Raw genomic sequence first — 19,422 nt, forward strand, 5'->3', positions numbered from 1 at the left:
TGAAAAAATGCGGTGAGTCATTTAAAACTCCATTGAGTTTGGCAGGAGCAGATGATCTCGTCAGCAGAAGGGGCAGTAAAATTCTGGCTAAGAGTTGAAAAAGCCTATCTTTTTCTATGATGTGGAGATGTGGGCTCTGGACTGAGGTGGGCAGAATAAGAAGTCTTACAATACCAGATTAAAGTCCAGTAAATTTATTTGGTATCACAAGCTTTCATCAGGAGAGTGTATGAGGTATCTTTTTCTATGAAAGAACAAGGGCAGATAGCTGAGATTTAGGAAAATTTGAAGAAATTAAAAAACCTGGTTGACTGCTAGTCAGTAAAAATGTTGTTTTGTTAACATGACATCCGTGACTATGTAGGTTTCCTGAATATTATTTGCACCTCACTGCTATTGAACTTACAAATTTAATATCAACTAAGTAGATGTAAAGCTGGTGATTAATTTGTTCTACATGACTACTGAGACAGCTCTGTGCCTGCCTTACATAAATCCCCTTTTACTAAATCATTAATTGCACTTAATTTGAATTCTGTACTGATTGATTGAAAAATATGAAAATAATGAAAGTTTCAGCTAAATTGGTGCTTTATTTGTTTTATTTACAGAGATAATCCTGACACAACACCTGAGGCCCACTCTGCATTCTTGCAGACATATCAAAGTATATTCATTCAACCAAAAATTGTGCTGCCCAAGATTCCTGAGCTAATAGTCAAGGGAGAAAAGTAAGAATGTCTGGCAATCAGCATCAGTAATGATAAAAGTAGAAATATATAGTTTTAAAAAGGGTAAATGTCAAAGAAATGAATGCAGAATTGAAACGGATGAACAAAAAAAATGCTGCTGCAGTATACCTTTAACTCTATCATAATTTGTTCTTTGTTTTATAACTAATATAATGTAACACAATATGACCATACAAATATATAACCTGTACTAATCAAGGGCAAAGATTGCAGGATGCTATTGATGGATGAGGAACAATGTGGGTGGAATATTTTGGGGAGCTTTTTGTCGTTTATGGCAAAGAGGATGGAATATAAAAGTAAGATGTACCGCTACAGTTGTACAGGGTGTTGGTGAGACAGTTTAAGAATGGATATAAATGTGTTAGAAGCAATTCAGTAGAAGTTCACTCAATTGATATCTGGAATGAAGGGGCTTTTCATTCCATATTCTAAATGTTATTTACAGACTCACATAAGAATCTGTCCTTAGCATGCTTCTTTTCTTCATCAACATGTTGTCCTTTGCAACATAATACAGAGACATTTGGTCATCTTCCTATTCATGCTGATGATGCCCTGCTTTACCTGTCCACCCTATCTCTCATACCACTCCTTTGTATTGTCAGGCTGCCTGTCCTCATCCACTCTTGGACTGGCTACCATCCCTTCCATTTCAACATTGAGATGCTCAAAGCCGCCAACCTAGAAATTTGATTGTAACAGCAAGTGCACTGCACCCTTAATTGAGTAGTGGGAATGTGTATAATTTTTCCTGATTTGTTTAAATCTTAATTATCAAATAACTTATATTTTTTGATGGATGTTACTTGATGTGCTAAGCAGCTTCAGTGTTCTGTTTTTTGGTTCACATTTCCAGCACATTCATAGTAACTAGGAAAAGAAAGCTTCATTAAAATGCTTTCCCCCAAGCTCAGGCTATCCTTTAAATACTTTTTAAGTGTAGTCATTATTTTAAAGTAGAAAATGTAAAAGCCAGTTTGCTCAATGGTTTCATATATAGCAATGAAATAATTTGCATTACCAATTTTGGTTGAAGGATAAATATTGCAAAAGTCATCAGGGAGCTCTTCAAAATAGTGCCTTATCCACCTGAAAGAGCAAACAAATCCGATGCTAAACATTTTAGTTACAAGACCATAGCTCAGACAATGTAGTACTCTCTCAGTGTTGCACTAAAATGTTTGCTTGAATTATGTACTTAAGCCACAGGATTTGTTAATTTGCTGCAAGTTTTTGACATAAAATCTTTTTTTTACTAGATTTACCAGAATCACAAAATCCCTGTAGTGCAGAAAGAGGCCGTACAGCTCATCTGCACCTACTCTCTAAAAGAGCATCCCACTCAGACCCTCCTCTCTGTCATGTCCCCATAATCTTGCATATTTACCACAGCTAATCCACCTAACCTACACATCTTTAGACACTAAGGGCCTGATTTTACTATTTTCATTTTAAGTGCTGAATCTGGGCGCAATTCAGATCCGACTTGGAAATCTGCTTTCAGGCGCCCTCATTAACACTTAGCTTGAAAAATAAAATCATGAGTCTGAATCGTGCTGTGGGTAGGGCTTAGCACTGCCGGAATGATCAGAGCTCTGAAATGCGCATGTGCGGTTAGAAAAAAATTTGAAAAAGCGCACCCATGTCAGATCGCTCCCGGGCCGTAAAAAGTGGAGAAAGCGGCCCAGGAGCGAAAAGTGGGAGTGATGGCCCCCACTTCACTGTCCCTCTTATCCACCACCTCCCCCACTACCCAGACCGATCATGACCTCCTGCCCACTTCCCTCCCCGCAGAGTAATAGTGGACCCCTGCCTACACCCGCCCGCCCCAGCCCCACCGTTTCCCTCCCCACCAGAGATACATCTTACCTGCCTCCCTCCTCCTCTCCCCACAAAATCAGAGAATGATTGGCCACCTTCCCCTCCCCCCCCCAGAGGTACATCTGACCCGCCTCCTCCTCACTCCCCACTCCCTCAACAGAGAATGACCTGGCCCACCTCCCTCCCCCCACACAACCAGACAATGATCAACCCCCGCCTGCCCCGTCCCCGAGGGACGATCGGGCCTCCTGCCTTCCACCCCACCAACCTGAGTCAGAGAACCTTTGGAAACTCTGAACTTTTCTCTTCCACAGCTGGAGCGCCTGAAACAGACTTTTATTTAGCATGTCCATTTCGGCCCATTTCTGGATTGGCGAACATGGTGGTAAAAGGGGAAATGCTGATAAAGTTGGGCGGACAGTTCACTAATTCAACTTAAATGCATGCTGCTGTTGCGCCCGTTTCAGGCACGAATCAGCTCACGGCCATTTCCGGGCCTTGGTAAAGTGACCATCTGTGCATCCATGGGTGCGGATTGCGTTAATGGCCTCACGCCCGACTTTACCACGTTGGGTGTGATGAAATGGTACGATCAGGCTGAATGGGACAATTTGGCATGGCCACTCCACCTAACCTGCACATTTTTGGACTGTGGGAGGAAACTGGAGCACCTGGAGGGACCCACACAGACAAGGGAAGAATAAGAACATAAGAAATAAGAAATAGGATCAGGAGTAGACCATCTAGCCCCTCGAGCCTGCCCCGCCATTCAATAAGATCGTGGCTGATCTGTCGTGGCTCAGTTCCACTTTCCCGCCCTCTCCCCATAACCCTTAATCCCCTCTCTTATCAAAAACCCATCAACCCGCGTCTTAAAAATATTTAGCGAGGCAGCCTCCACCACTTCAACGGGCAGAGAATTCCAGAGATTCACCACCCTTTGAGTGAAGAAGTTCCTCCTCAACTCCGTTCTAAACTGCCCCCCCCTTATCTTGAGGCTGTGCTCTGTAGTCCTACTGTCCTTTGAGTGGGAAGAGCCTCTCCACCTCTATCCTATCCATCCCATTCATCATCTTATATGTATCAATGAGATCTCCCCTCATTCTTCTAAACTCTAACGAGTACAAGCCTAGTTTATTCAGCCTCTCCTCATAGTTCAACCCCCTCAACTCCGGTATCAGCCTAGTAAACCTCCTCTGCACTCCCTCCAAGGCCAAAATATCCTTGCGTAAGTGCGGCGACCAAAACTGCACACAGTACTCCAGCTGCGGCCTCACCAGTGCCCTGTACAGTTGCAGCAAGACCTCCCTACTTTTATATTCAATCCCCCTTGCTATGAAGGCCAGTATCCCATTTGCCTTCCTGACCACCTGCAGGACGGGTTTTTGTGACTCATGCACAACTGCACCGTTGCATGCTGCAGTTTCTCGCCACGCAAGTAACAGTCCTTCCTACCATTATTCCTACCAAAGTGGACAACTTCACACTTGCTAACATTAAATTCCATTTGCCATTTCCTGGCCCATTCGCCCAGCCTATCTAGATCCTTCTGCAGACTCTCCACACCCTCCGCACAATTTGCCGTTCCACCAATCTTGGTGTCATCAGCAAATTTCGACACCATACACTCGGTTCCCTCCTCCAGATCATCTATATAAATGGTAAATAGCTGAGGCCCCAGCACCGATCCCTGGGGCACTCCACTAGTCACCAACCACCAATCCGAATAGCACCCATTGACCCCCACTCTCTGCCTCCTATTTGACAGCCAATCCCCTATCCACGCTAACACCCTACCCCTAACTCCATGCCCCCTAACCTTCTGTAATAACCTCTTGTGTGGCACCTTATCAAACGCCTTCTGAAAATCAAGAAACACATCTACCGGCTCTCCTCTATCCACCGCCCTAGACACATCCTCATAGAATTCCAATAAATTCGTCAGACACGACTTCCCCTTAACGAAACCGTGCTGCGTCTGCTCTATCAAACAATTCTCCTCAAGATACCTCACTATTTTCTCCTTGATCATGGATTCTAACATTTTACCTACAACAGACGTTAAACTAACCGGCCTATAATTCCCTGCCTTTTGCCTGCCACCCTTCTTAAACAACAGCGTAACATTAGCTGTTTTTCAATCTTCTGGCACTTCCCTGGAATCCAGCAAGGTTTGGAAAATAATCACCAAGGCATCCACTATCACCTCCGCCATTTCTTTCAGAACCCTTGGATGCATTCCATCCAGTCCTGGGGACTTGTCCACAGTCAGTCCCTCCAGTCTGTCGAGCACCGCCTCTCTAGTAACAATAATGTCATTCAGGCCCTCTACTCCTACCATCTTTCCATCGCTAACACCCGGCAAACTATTCACGTCCTCCTCCGTGAAGACCGAAACAAAAACGTTATTCAAGGCCTCAGCCATTTCCCCATCCCCTACCACTAAGTCCCCCCTCTCATCCATTAAGGGTCCAACGTTCACCCTAGCCAGCCTCTTCCTTTTCATATATTTATAAAAACTCTTACTATCCTTTTTTATATTTAGTGCTAGCCCAGCTTCATAGTTTATCCTACCCTTCTTTATCAACTTCTTTGTCATTCTTTGTTGATATTTAAACCTCCCCCAATCCTCTTCTCGCCCACTACTCCTAGCTACTCTAAACGCATCCGCTTTTAATTTAATACTCTCCTTTACCTCCTTCGTTATCCACGGCTGATTATCTCTCCTCCTACGATCCTTTTTAACCATTGGAATAAATTTCTGCTGAGCACCAAGAAAGATCTCCTTAAAGATCCTCCACTGTTCCTCAGCAGACCTACCTTCCAATGCACTCCCCCAATCAACATTCGCCAATTCCTCTCTCATCCTATCGTACTCCCCTCTGTTCAAACAAAGGACACATGTCCGGGAACCCACTTTCTCCTCCTCCATCTGCACCAGAAACTCCACCATACAATGATCACTCTTCCCAAGAGGATCCTTCACCACAAGTTCCCTAATTCTACCCGCCTCATTACATAACACCAGATCCAAGATAGCTCACTCCCTCGTCGGCTCCAACACACACTGTTCAAGGAAACTATCCCGGCAGCATTCCAAGAATTCTTCCTCAAGCCCACCATGTCCAGCGTGGGTCGACCAATCAATATGTAGATTGAAATCCCCCATAATTATCGGTTCCATTCCTGCACGCCGCATTTATTTGCGCGTTAATAGCCCGCCCCACCTCCAGATCATTATTTGGGGGCCTGTAGACGACACCCACCAGCGTCTTCCTCCCTTTGCTGTTCCTAATCTCCACCCACAACGATTCCACTTTCTGCTCTTTGGCTCCTATATCATCCCTTACTACCACCCTGATGCTATCCTTAATCAGCAGAGCTACGCACCCCCCCTTTCTCCTCCCGCCTATCCTTCCTAAACACTTGATACCCCTCTACATTCAGCTCCCAGTCCCTGTCACCTTGCAGCCACGTCTCTGTAATGGCCGCCAGATCATATCCATTTGTGCTGATCTGCGCCACCAGCTCATTCACTTTATTCCGAATGCTTCGTGCATTCAGATAAAGTGCCTTCATCCCAGCCTTCACCCGGACCCTATTTGCCGGAATGCCACCAACCTTACTCACGCCCCCTACTCCCTTTATTATTGGGACATCCTTGGCCTCTTCCCGTATCTGTACCCTCTCCTTTACTTTCGACCCTGTAATTTCACCTACCCCCCCCCCCCCCCCCACCCCCACCACCAATTAGTTTAAAGCCCTATCTACAGTCCTATCTACACGATTCACCAGGACTCTGGTCCCAGCACGGTTCAGACCAACCCCACCCCACCTGAACAGGTCCCACCTACCCCAATACTGGTGCCAATGCCCCATAAATTCAAACCCATTCCTCCCACACCAATCCCTGAGCCACCCATTCACTTCCTTAATCTTATCAACCCTATGCCCGTCTGCACACGGTTCAGGCAGTAATCCAGAGATAACCACCTTGTCGGTTCTACTTTTTAATTCCATTCCCAGCTTTTCATACTCCGTCCCCAGATCCTCAGTTTGCATTTTGCCTATGTCGTTGGCACCCACATGTACCACAACAACCGGGTTCTCACCCTCCCACTCCAGGTTCCTCTACAGCCCAGATGCAACATCCTGGACCCGAGCACCAGGCAAACAACACACCCTTCTGTGCTGTTTGTCATTGTGACAAAGGTCAGTGTCAATACCCTTAACCATACTATCCCCAATTACCACTACATTCCTTTTACCTTCTCTTTGTCTATGTCCTGTGTCTGCATCACTGTACCGTGTGCAGTTTGCTCACCAACCTCACCGCCCTCGTTCTCGTCCACACTGGAAGCAAGAACCTCAAACCTGTTATGCAGATTGAGAGGCTGAGGCATTTGGTTCCCCACCCTCCTTCCTCCTCTCCCCACCCTCCTTCCTCCTCTCCCCACCCTCCTTCCTCCTCTCCCCACCCTCCTTCCTCCTCTCCCCACCCTCCTTCCTCCTCTCCCCACCCTCCTTCCTCCTCTCCCCACCCTCCTTCCTCCTCTCCCCACCCTCCTTCCTCCTCTCCCCACCCTCCTTCCTCCTCTCCCCACCCTCCTTCCTCCTCTCCCCACCCTCCTTCCTCCTCTCCCCACCCTCCTTCCTCCTCTCCCCACCCTCCTTCCTCCTCTCCCCACCCTCCTTCCTCCTCTCCCCACCCTCCTTCCTCCTGTTCCTGACCCTTAGAGTTAGCCAGTCTAGGGGGTGTGGCTGTCTCTTGCACCCCATTATCAATGGCACCCTCCCTCCCCCTGATGAGCCTCAGTGTCTGTAGCTCAGAGGCCAGTTCGTCTACTTTGAGCTGTAGCTCCTCCAGCAACCTGCACTTACTGCAGACATGGTCACTGGGAAGGACCCTGGGGTCCACCAGCTCCCACATCAAACAGCACATCACATGCCCCTTCATTATTCCCCTTTAGTAATACTGAACACCATTTTCAACGCAAACTTACCTGGCCCTTTTCTGTCAAGCCCTTAGATCCTAAGCCCTAGCAGCTCACTCTGCTGCCCACTGTCCACAGCAGGCCTCCTTTTAAACTTAGCGCGGTTTAAAAGACTGCTTACCCACAAATCCCTGCTATCCACTCCCTTTGAATTCTTAAAGTGGTAAACACAAAAAGCCCACGAAAATGCTTTTAAATGATTTAAACAGTTTTTTAACAGGTAATTTCTTACTTGACTCAGTGCTCCTTCACTCCGCCCGCTCCAGCGAATGTGCAGTCACCCAAGCTGGAATTGAACCCAGGTCCCTGGAGCTGGGAGGCAATGATGCTAGGTGTTGTGAGGCAGCAACTCTAACCACTGTGCCACTGTTCTGCCCCAGTATGCATCTAAATTAGAACAGTGATTAAACTTTAGAGAATATTTTAAACATTTTTACCTTCAAGTTTCTACTTTTGTTTAAACAGCAGGCCCTACAAAAGATTAAATATGGATGAATCAACAAGCGCCGATTCTGCTGACCTGGACAAACCACTGGATAAGAAATACATGGAGTACATGCCCCAAAATTTCCAGAAAAAGATTAAAATCCTAATTAAGATACTTAAAAAACTGTAAGTACCATCATTAGGAAATGAGTTGAGTAAAACATGTTCTTCAAGTTCTGATTTTAGAAAGTGCTAAGTTAGTAGCATTAGGGCAGCACGGCAGCATAGTGGTTAGCACTGCTGCTTCACCGCTCCAGGGACCTGGGTTCAATTCCTGGCTTGAATCACTGTCTGTGTGGAGTTTGCACATTCTCTTCGTGTCTGCATGGGTTTCCTCCAGGTGCTCCGGTTTCCTCCAGGTGCTCCAGTTTCCTCCCACAGTCCAAAGATGTGCAGGTTAGGTTGATTGGTCATGTTAAATTGCCCCTTAGTATCCCAGGATGTATAGGTTAGAGGGATTAGCAGGTGAATATGTGGGGTTAGGGGAATAGGGCCTGGGTGGGGTTGTGGTCGGTACAGACTCGATGGGCCAAATGGCCTCTTTCTGCACTGTAGTGTTTCTATGTTTTTTTTCCTATGGTTTCTAGTAAAATTAACCAATTATTTCATTTTAAAGTTTTCATGCCAAGAATTAAATTCTAAAGCATGCAGATATTGGGTGCAATTTTTCCCATCCGTTTTTTGGGCGAGTTTAGTAAAATGATTTTCCATCACTCTGTGCAACACAGAGGGAATTCTAATTCTAATGTAATTCCATGAGATTTCTAATGTCAGGCCTTCAACCCGAAATGTTAATAACTTCTTCCTGCATATAATTTCTGTTTGTATACCAATCAACCAACCAACCACACTTGCAGGAAGCGAACAGTTATAATTGTGTAGTTTAATTCGTTCAGACTGTGAATTGTTTTAGAAGATTTTTTAAATGTTGACCTTTAAATTTAATCTTTCCTTATTTCTCCTTTTGTCTTTCTTTTTCTTAATCCAATCTTTATTTCCCTCTCAATGGCCTTCATTTTAATTTCTGAGTCAGAATTGCAGAGTCAGGAAAATTCTTAACTCTGCAAACATGATTCAGCAGAGAGTACCTGAAATGATCAGAGAATCCATAAAATTCCTACAGTGCGGAAGAGGCCATTCAGCCCATCGAGTCTGCACTTACTCTCTGGCAGATATCTCAGGCCCTCTCCTCCAATCTATCCCTGTAACCCTGCAACTTTTATCATGGTTAATCCATCAAACCTACACCTTTGGGACACTAATCCACCTAACTTGCACATCTTTGGACCGTGGGATGCAACCAGAGCACCTGGAAAAAACCCACGCAGACATGTGGAGAATGTGCAAACTCCAAAAACAGTCACCCAAGGCTGGAATTGAACCCGGGTCCCTGGAGCTGTGAGGCAGCTGTGCTAACCACTGTGCCACTGTTTGAGATTATGCTGGATGGAGGCAGGTTTAATTAATGCGTTCAAAATAGAATTAGACTGTTACCTGTAGAGGAAGAATTTGCAGGGTTAAGGGGAGAAGGCTCATTTGGAGAGTTGGTGCAGACATGATGGGCCAAATGGACTCCTTTTGTACGGCAACAATTCTATGATCATGCTTGCCTTCAGCTTTAGCTGTCCACCAGCTTCAACATGGCCAGCTATCTCTTGGTGTCAGTTGAGAAGTTTGTTGATTGCCAGTTGTGAGGTCTAAATTTAAGGTCGCTGCCGATTTCTGCTTTCTCCCTATTGTTCTGTACCACTTTGTGCTGGTGTGGGTTGCAAGCAAGAAAGTAGTGCTGAACTGTTGGAAGTCTTCATATCACATTAATGATCAAAAATCAAGTTATCACCTTGAATACTAACTTTAGAGTCCTCAAGTCATAGAGGTTTACAGCATGGAAACAGACCCTTCAGCCCAACTTGCCCATGCTGCCCTTTTTTGTGTGAGTAAATGAACATTTACTTTTCAGGTTAAGTACGTATGTAGTAAGCTTGTTTTATGCAGTTACCTTTCTGAATCTTTATGCAAAAGAGATGTAGTTTGAATTGCAGTAATAAGATGTGCTCAGCTACAGTGTGGGGATGCATGTGAATCTTGGCAAGAGCTATTTACTGGGGCTTAACTAGCAGTTTCCAACAGAATGTAATAGGATTAGAAGAAACAGTTAGTGCCCAACATCCTTTGCCTATCTACATCATATAATGTGATGCTGGGGAACTTTATCTTGGCAGAATTCCTGAAGCTATTAGTATGTTTCCCCCTATGCTTCCACATCCTCTGGATGCATTTAACTCACAGCCACGTCTGTCAAGCAGCAAGAACATTTCTCTTCAGAAGATTGTGTCCTGGAATAGCAAGGAGAATTTTTTTGTCTCTGGTACACTTCTAAGAGGTCCTCCAGATAATTATTTGAAAATGGCACTGGGCCATAATGCCCTTTTGAAGAGCTGGTGCGGACATGATGGGCCAAATGGCCTCCTTCTGTTCCGTAACAATTCTGTGATCTCCATTCTGCAGTTTTTTCTGCCTCTACTGAGCAACAATTAATTTGCTCAGTAGAGGCAGAAAATAGTAGCAGCTTCAAGCTTTGCTGCCTGCAATTTCTTTCCCTCTGCTGACAGTAAATTCCCTCAGACAAGTTGGTGGCTACTGTTCTTATGTAATTAGGTTAGCCTCAGAAAATCAAACAGGACTGCTCCAGCAAGATCACAACCATTGACCATTTTATTGTGGTGATATTTTGCCTCAAAATGGAAACATTTCACTTATATAGCTTTGGTACAAAACTGATTCTCAGCTTTTCGACAGTGACTCAATACAATATATTACAGTGTTGATTTTTTTTTTGGAATGATTTTCATTGAATTGCGCATATATTTTCTTGTGTTATTACTGCAGATTGCATTAGAGGTACCTACAGTGAACTCCCTGCATTTTATTCACACTAGGTATTGGGACAATTGACAAGGTCAAGGTCTGAGATGACTGATAATTGTAATGCTTAACTATAGCCCCTTTAATATTGTACGCTTCCAGATAATCATGATAAGGTTAGTGAGAAATTTTCTAACTGCATACGTAATGCATGTATTACTTGTGAATGCTGAACAATATTCTCAGTTTTTAAAATTTCTTTCACAAGATGTATGCAGCACTGGCTAGATAGCATTTGCCTATCCCCAATTGCCCTTGAGCAGGTGGTGGTGAACTGCGTTCCTGAGTGCATGCAGTTCATGTGGTTATTACATTAAACTGTCTACAACCTAATAGTCTGTGAAAGATGAGACCATCAGCAGGAAGTAATAAGTACAGTTTTGGGGATCACTTTTGAAATAAATCACATAAAGTTGTTACTGCGCTTCTATAATCTTTATATGTTGTAATTTCTGCTTTGGCATATTCCTTTGATTCAAGGGTAAGTTCAAAGAAATATCATTTGTTTTTACAATTTGCCAGCTGTATTTAAAACATAATGTGCAAGAAAAGCTCAGCAGGTCCGACAGTATCTGGGCAGAGACAAATAGAATTGACATTCCTGAAATTTTGGCCAGAATTTTCCACTCCTCTTAGCATTGAGTGCGTTCAGTGATGGGTTCAGAAAATATACGAGAAGGCCAAAGTTGCATTTTACGTCAGCATGAAAACTTGTCAGGATTGCCCCTCCGCCCATCAGTGGTGAGCTGTGTTTTCCAGCATTCAACCTCATTTAAATGCATTTGCATCTCATTATTGGGCCCATATGCCAGAATCATGCACCTCCATCAAATAATCCATCCATAGCGGCATGATGTCAGGAAAGCATGATTCACAACTGGCTTCAAAAGATATGCACCTGGTGAATACTCCTCTGAGGGGAGTTAGGAGGTGAGCATAACAATCGCAGAGCAGCTCTGAGTACTAAGGGGGTTGTCTCGGGCATACCAGCTCTGACTTGGGGTAACCAGTCTTTGACAGGATTTTGGCTGAGACTGACAAGTGCTTAACACCTGTGTCCATGCTATGCAACTAGAGCTTCTCAACCTTTTTAATCCATCTGCTAGTTTTGGTGCATCCCCAACATCCTCAGCAGTGGTGGAGGCAGCCTGCTGTCTGCCACACCCTGTTACCTTTGATGACCTTGGCTGGTGTCTTCTAGATGCTGAGACTTGAAGGTCCCTAGCCTGCTTTTGGAGTTCAGCTGTGTGGCACTGCCACCTTCCTCAGCCTTTAGAAATGGACTTGAAGCGGGCACAGGAAAAGGGGATTTGGATAGATGGGAAACATCAGGAGTCACCTGGCTGGTTAGGTCCAAGTTGTGCACCAACTGATCCTTCTCCTTGTGTGACCAAGAGCCTCTGCTTCCATTTTGAGATAGAGGGGCAGCTGGAGTGAGCTTGAGGAGCCTTGCCGTCCTCTGCCATTGGCACTGATGGATCTGAGCAAGTGTCTGCGCCTGTGGAATGCATGTCCTGTAGTGGTGCAGAACAAAGGTCTTGTAACAAAATCTTCATGGTGGCCCCCACCTGAGCTGTGTTGACCTTGTTGCATTGCAGTGTTGGCACAAACACCTCAGACATAAGTTGCATGGACTTCTCCATGTAGCCTTTTAATCTAACAAGTGTGCCTTTCTAATGTACACAAATTTACCTTTGGAGCTCCAGCAATTAGGGCATGACCAAGTCCAGAAGCACTTCAGCCGACTGGGACTCAGCAGATTCCTGGCCTCCAGCAACTTTCTGAGTCCAACACCCTGGAAGTCCCTGTCTCCGCCTGCTGTGGATTTGAAAGTGTGATGTGTTCACCAGATTGTGACTCTAAGGCTGCTGTAAAACTAGGCCAAGGTCTCTGTGCTGGTAGAGGGTGTGGGTGAACGCTGTGACAGGACTTCAACATCAGGGTCCATGAATTCCTCTACTGCACTCCACTCAGGGCTGGAGTCGAGGATCTGGCTGACAGACTCCCTGGGCTGTTTCCCCAGGTGTACCTGAGACAAAAAGGTGGAGTCATTACTACATGGGAGAGGTCTTTAAAAACTGGAGACATATCTCACTGCATTGTTGTCTAATGGATGATGCAGTGTCAGAATCCTCACTTGGTTTATTACCTCTGAGCTTACCACCAGCACAGGAGCATTCAGCATCCACCCCAGCCAGCTAGATGGTTCTGAACTCAAAAAGCATGAAGACACTGAGTTCTGGCATCCCTCTGTCCATCTGAGATATTTTCCTCTTGTGGTGAGCCAACTTTTTTTTTGTATAAAAACAGATGGGGAGAGTGTAAGAGAGAAAGAGAGATGCATGCCAGGATAGATGATAAGGCTGCCTGGCATGTCTGGATTATCAGTGGGACTAATGAGATGATGAGAACACAACCCCTGGGGAGATGAAGGTGTGTATGGGGAGATTGAGTGATGATGTCCTCTCAGTTGACAGTGTGAGATCTCTGTAGATATATGATGTAAGTTGGGAGTGATGGAAAGAGTGACTTACCCTGGCAGAATGGAAGAGATTATTCACCCTCTTCCTGCATTGGATGGCTGTCCTCTTCTGCAAGGCATTAGCTCTCACCACTACTGCTGCTGCCTTTCATACTGGGTTGGTGATCTTGCTGGCTGGTTTTCTTCCAGTGCATGGCTAGAGGACATCACGTCAGGTCTCTACTGCATCCAGAGCCTCTCTAGAGAGACTTCAGAAAACTTTGTGCAGATCTCATGCAGTCATCACTTCCTGGTGACATGCAAAATGTGGCCAGTGTATGCTGGGATGGCCTTTAAATGGCACCCCCATAATTGTAACACTGAGATGATGGCAGGGCAAGCAAATCGGAGGCCACCCTACCAGTGACAAGGTGTGGAACCTGTGGATGAAAATGTTTGGCGCTAACTGCTGCATATATGGTGAGAAAAGCTGTCATTGCTGTCGCTGGAATCAATGCTGTTTTTTTTTCAGCCTGCCATTGATCTTTGCTGATTTCTGGGAAAATCTCCCCCCTTAACTATGTTTCCCTCTCCATGCAGATGCTGTCTGATGTGTTGAGCTTTTCCGGCACTTTTTGTTTGTATTTGGATCTCGAGCAGTCACGATTTTTATTGCTTTTATTGGTAGCTGATTTGTTTGCTATAGGTGGTTAGCTAAGGCAATTAATCACTAATTAACTGTGGCAAGGCTTGCACTTTTGACCTTATGCCTGATGATTTCCAACACTCTTCTTAGATATTATATCTTAAACTGCAAATTATTCATGGCAGCAGTGCAAGAGACTGATAATTCAAATCTCAAGTGGCTGGAAGCTCAGGGCCACACATGCGGACAGAACAGAAGTGTTCAGCAAAGCACTCGTCCAAGCTGCATTGTGTTGTGCCAATGTAGAAATGACTGTAACATGAACAGTGAATACAATGTATTAAATTGAAAGAAGTACAACATCAGTGTGGACTTATATAGCACTATTGGTGTAATAAAATGGAAGCAAGTAAATGATAGTTTCACATGGAGGGAACATTTGGGGCCCTGGAAAATGGAGAAGGGAGCAGGTGAAGGGGCTGGTATTGTACCTCCTGGGATTGCATATAAATATGCTGTGGGAAGGGGCGTGAATGTTGGTATTAGTAAGAGTATCAAGGAGGGAATATGCCCTTAACTATGTTTGTCACACTGTCCACACTTCTGGCCTTAGCTTTTCCCCATGTGCCACATATCACCTAGAGTTCAGTTGGTAACACTGTCACCTCTGAGTCAGAAAGTCAGAGGTTCACACGTCATGACTTGTGCCTAAAAGATTATTACATTGTTGTGGGACCTTGCTGTATGCTAATTGGAATGCAGAAAGGGTAGGGAAGGAGAAGGTACGTTCAATGATGGCATTGTACTGGAGGTCGTGAAAATGGAGGGAATGAGCCATTGAATGAGGGTGGAGTGAAAATTGAGGACAAAGAGAACCTTATCTTGTTTTTGGGTGGGTGATAAAAAGAGAGGCATACATTTATATACCTTTCACAATCTCAGGATGCTCTAAAGCTTCTTGCAGCCAATAAATTAATTTGAAATGTAATTATTGTTGTAATGAATGAAATGCAGCAGCCAGTTAGCATGCAACAAGGTCCCACAACAATGTAATAATCTTTTAGGCACAAATCATGACGTGTGAACCTCTGACTTTCTGACTCAGAGGTGATAGTGTTACCAACTGAACTCTAGGTGATACGTGGGACGTGGGGAAAAGCTAAGACCAGAAGTGTGGACAGTGTGACAAACACAGTTAAGGGCCCAGGTCAACTATGGTAGAGGGGATTCCTCAGCTGAGGAAAAGGAAGACATACTGGAAGCATTGGTGTCGAAGGTGACATTGTCAGACAGATGAAACTGAGAAGTTGGGAGAATGGAATATTGATCTTATAAGAAGCAGGATGAGAGGAAATGTAATCAAGGTAATTCTAGGTGTCACTGGCTTTGCTTTAGATATTGGTTGGCAATTTACCTCAAGAATGGACATTGAGAAGTAGAGGAAGGGAAGAATCTAAGGTTGGCATGACACACATCATCTTGGCATGTTGCATTCTTTTAAATAATGTTATGTAAAACCTGAAGCCATACTATGACTTGACCATGATCTGTGTGCAAGCCCTCAGCAAAGCAGATGCTTTCCCAATGCATTATTCTGTTCTACAAACTGAGTGAAAGTAGAAGGATGAGGCTTCTGACTTAGCTCAGATGGTGATTCTCTACCTGTGGTACAGTTGTTCTGCTGGAGCACATAGCAACTTCACTGACCACAAACTTGTCTGACAGCACAGTGTGGTCATTGGTATGAGAGAATTGGTGGCAAAGTAAGGCAGTGTTATCAGCATACACATTGCAGCTGCTCATATAGGAATGATGACTGATGGGCAGCCTATAGATGAAGAAGAAGAGGTTGACAATGCTGGCTGAATTGGAACATGTAAGAGGAGCACCACGTTAGGTCAGTCCCATGGAAGAAGACTACATAGGAGAGTTGCTGGAGGAGAGATGATTGAGCAGCCATGTCAAACAGGGAGATGTTGAATAAATAATTATGTATTACTTTGTGATAGTGGCATATTAAAAGAGAAACTTAATGGTCCAAAATCCAACAAATTCTTGAGGACCTAAGATTCTAACAGGGAAAGTGGATGCATTGGTTATGATTTCCCAAAATTCTAGAATGGTCTCAGCAGATTGGAAGTGAGCCAATGTGATGCCATTACTCAAGAAAGGAGGGAGAGAGAAAACAGTGAACTACAGTTAGCCTGGCATGAGTCATTGGGAAACACTGACATCTATAATTAAGAAAGATTAACAAAGCACTTAGACAATCATAGCATGATCCGACATACGCCAATGTCGCTTTACCAAAGGAAATTCATATTTGATAAATTTATGAGGATGTAATTAGTAGGGTAGATAATGGACAACCTGTAGATGTGGTATACTTGGATTTCCAAAAAATATTCAATAAGGTATCATACAAAATAAGCCGTCATATAGTTTTGGGTAATATGTAACATGGTTGGAAGATTGATTAATGTTCAGAAAGCAGAGAGTAGGGATAAACAGTGCTGAAAATAATGGAATGCAGCAACAATCAATGCTAAAACAGTGACCTTGTTATCCTGAGATGAGCTTCCTACCATTTATCCACATTACCACTAAACGGCTTATTCCACTACCGTAACATTGCTCAACAACCTTCCATACTTTTAAACATTTTCAACAGATTTTTGAGGTTTGTAGATTTTCATTTATGCAACTACATTGTGTATTGCTTGTATCACCTTTCTGTCATGGGACATCTGCTAGTATTTTTAAGATTATTTTTAAAATACAATAATTGTCGCCTCTTATTCTTGTTGGCTGTGAAGAGAACCGCAGCCTTAGTGAAAAAATTGCATTCAACACCATGAATGTTTGACACAAACAAAATGCTGAAAGTCAGTGGGGATTTGTTACTTCTGGCAGATAATAGAACAGTTGAATTAAATAGAGAATCTTGCTGTTTTTGGATTGCATTAAAATCTTTGTAAAAGTTATATTCTTTGTTATACAAATTTTAATACTGGTAGACACAGTTTGTCGATGTTCACAGAAAAATGTTGGCAAATAACTATTGATTATGGTGCTGATTTGTCATTGCAGACAAAGAACAATTAGAACCTTAACCCCTAAAACATTGGTTTTATCATGACAGGAACATGACTTTGAGCTATCAATATGTATAAACAAAAATAAAGCAGGCTCTTAAAGAGAGAAAAAATATATTTTCAGAAAATATCTTTGAAAAATATTATAAAATGCAGTAAAATCATTGTTTCTTTCATAGATAAAATGTTAAAATATTGATAGCATGACCCAAATTATATCTAGTGAGATGTAACTGCCATGCTGTCAAAATATTATGTTAATCAATTTGTTTGTGGGAGACTGAAACATTTTGTGAAGATTTAAACATCTCCTTAAGCATAGTTCTGTTAAGCTGTTTTGACTTGATTTAGAAGAAATACAAAAACGGAAGATAGAATTATTGTGGATTTTACAAGCTGTACACAGTTGTGCAACCTTCCCTGTGCCACTCAGATGGAATGCATCTTAGTTCTGTTAACAGGTGTATGACTATTGTGAAAGAAGAAAGAAGTTTCATTTAAATGGCATATTGCATGACCTCAGTTTGTCTCAAAGCACTTGACAGGCAATGAAGTACTTTGAAATGCAGTCACTGTTGTAAATCCAAAATGCAACAGAGTAAAACATAGTGAACACACCAAAAATTTTCAAGTCAGGATGTGTTTTCACCATTAGTCTACCAACCAATAGCACATGATAAAGATGACTGAAAATACTTGACAGTACACAAAAGAATACTGTATCATGTAGACAAAATTTCCACCCCAAGGAAATAACATTCTGTTGTTTAATGCCATTTCCAAGCACGCTGGAAATCCTTTGTTCCTAAGAATCTAATCCATAAAGTGTTGTTTTATGTTGGTGATGATAGAATTTGGTATTGCTGCGAAAATTAATTATTTTAAAAATACTTTTAAGAAAATTGTTCAGTGGAACGTAAAGGTACATTAATCAATGCGTGGAGGTCAGAAAACCAGGGGAGTGTCCCCAAAGTCTTGTCTCTGAACCACAATCCTAATGGAAGTGCAGAAATTATCCTATGGTGAAAATGTTCTTCAATCTATTTTGACATTTTTGCAATATGGAGGGCATGGAAGCCTAACCAGCCTAATTATGTGTTCAGACTCAAAACCATGTCTATTTCAGCACTGCAAGCAGTTGAATTAACCCATACTACTTGTAAGCTTGCTTATTTGTCCACCCTGACAGGAGAATTGCCATTCCTTTGTATGAACTGAACATAACAATCCTATGGTATGCATCTGGCTAAACCCAGTAAGAAGTCTCATAACACCAGGTTGAAGTCCAACAGATTTATTTGGTAGCAAACGCCACTAACTTTCGCAGCGCTCCAAAAGCTAGTGGAATTTGCTACCAAATAAACCTGTTGGTCTTTAACCTGGTGTTGTGAGACTTCTTACTGTGTTTACCCCAGTCCAACACCAGCATCTCCACATCTGGCTAAACCGCCAGTAGAACATTTGTCAGTGAGAGCAAGTGACATGCCTCCTGTACCTGAAGCAAGGAAAGTTCTACAAGATATAGAGCTCTTCCTCAACATCTATCCATCCACCAGAAGACTCCATAAATGATCACTAAGAAGGCAAATTTCTGCTTTCCAACATCTCTGCATTTTCCAAGCCATGTTTCAAGCCAAAATCTTGAGAGTGGTAAATCTGTAAAATGATTCTATAAATAAAATCTGAAACAAATAGTAAACATTAGCCTAGCTCAGTGTTAGTTTCCATCTCCAACAAGAGAAAACCTAACCACCACCCTTTGACATTCAATGGCATTACCATCATAGAATCCTCCACTATCAACATCCTGGAGGTTACCATTGACCAGAAACTAACTGGAACAGAAAATTAATTGACTTCAAGAGCAGGTCATAGAGTCATAGAGGTTTACAGCATGGGAACCCAACTTGTCCATGCCGCCCTTCCTTTTTAACAGCCCCTAAACTAATCCCAATTGCCCTCATTTGGCCCATATCCCTCTATACCCATTGTATCCATGTAACTGTCTAAATACTTTTTAAAAGATAAAATTCTACCTGCCTCTACTATTACCTCTGGCAGCTTGCTCCAGACGCTCACCACCCTGTGAATGACACAGTTGCCCCTCTGGACACTTTTGTATCTCTCCCCTCTCACCTTAAACCTATGACCTCCTAGTTTTAGACTCCCCTACGTTTGGGAAAAGATATTGATTATCTACCTTGTCTATGCCCCTTGTTATTTTATAGACCTCTATATG

General features: G+C 43.3%; 1 protein-coding gene across 1 annotated transcript in view; it reads left to right on the forward strand.

Annotated features, from left to right (window-relative positions):
* Positions 1–19,422, forward strand: part of cnbd1 (cyclic nucleotide binding domain containing 1) — a 131,504-nt gene that overhangs the window by 24,586 nt on the left and 87,496 nt on the right. The window contains exons 3-4 of the mRNA XM_080194954.1: positions 612–731; positions 8,036–8,182. Coding sequence (XP_080051080.1) covers positions 612–731; positions 8,036–8,182 — 267 coding nt within the window. The remainder of the gene's footprint in view (positions 1–611; positions 732–8,035; positions 8,183–19,422) is intronic.

This window comes from Carcharhinus amblyrhynchos, chromosome 8 (assembly GCF_965287045.1).
Source record: "Carcharhinus amblyrhynchos chromosome 8, sCarAmb.v2.hapA, whole genome shotgun sequence".
In the NCBI taxonomy this organism is placed as follows: domain Eukaryota; kingdom Metazoa; phylum Chordata; class Chondrichthyes; order Carcharhiniformes; family Carcharhinidae; genus Carcharhinus; species Carcharhinus amblyrhynchos.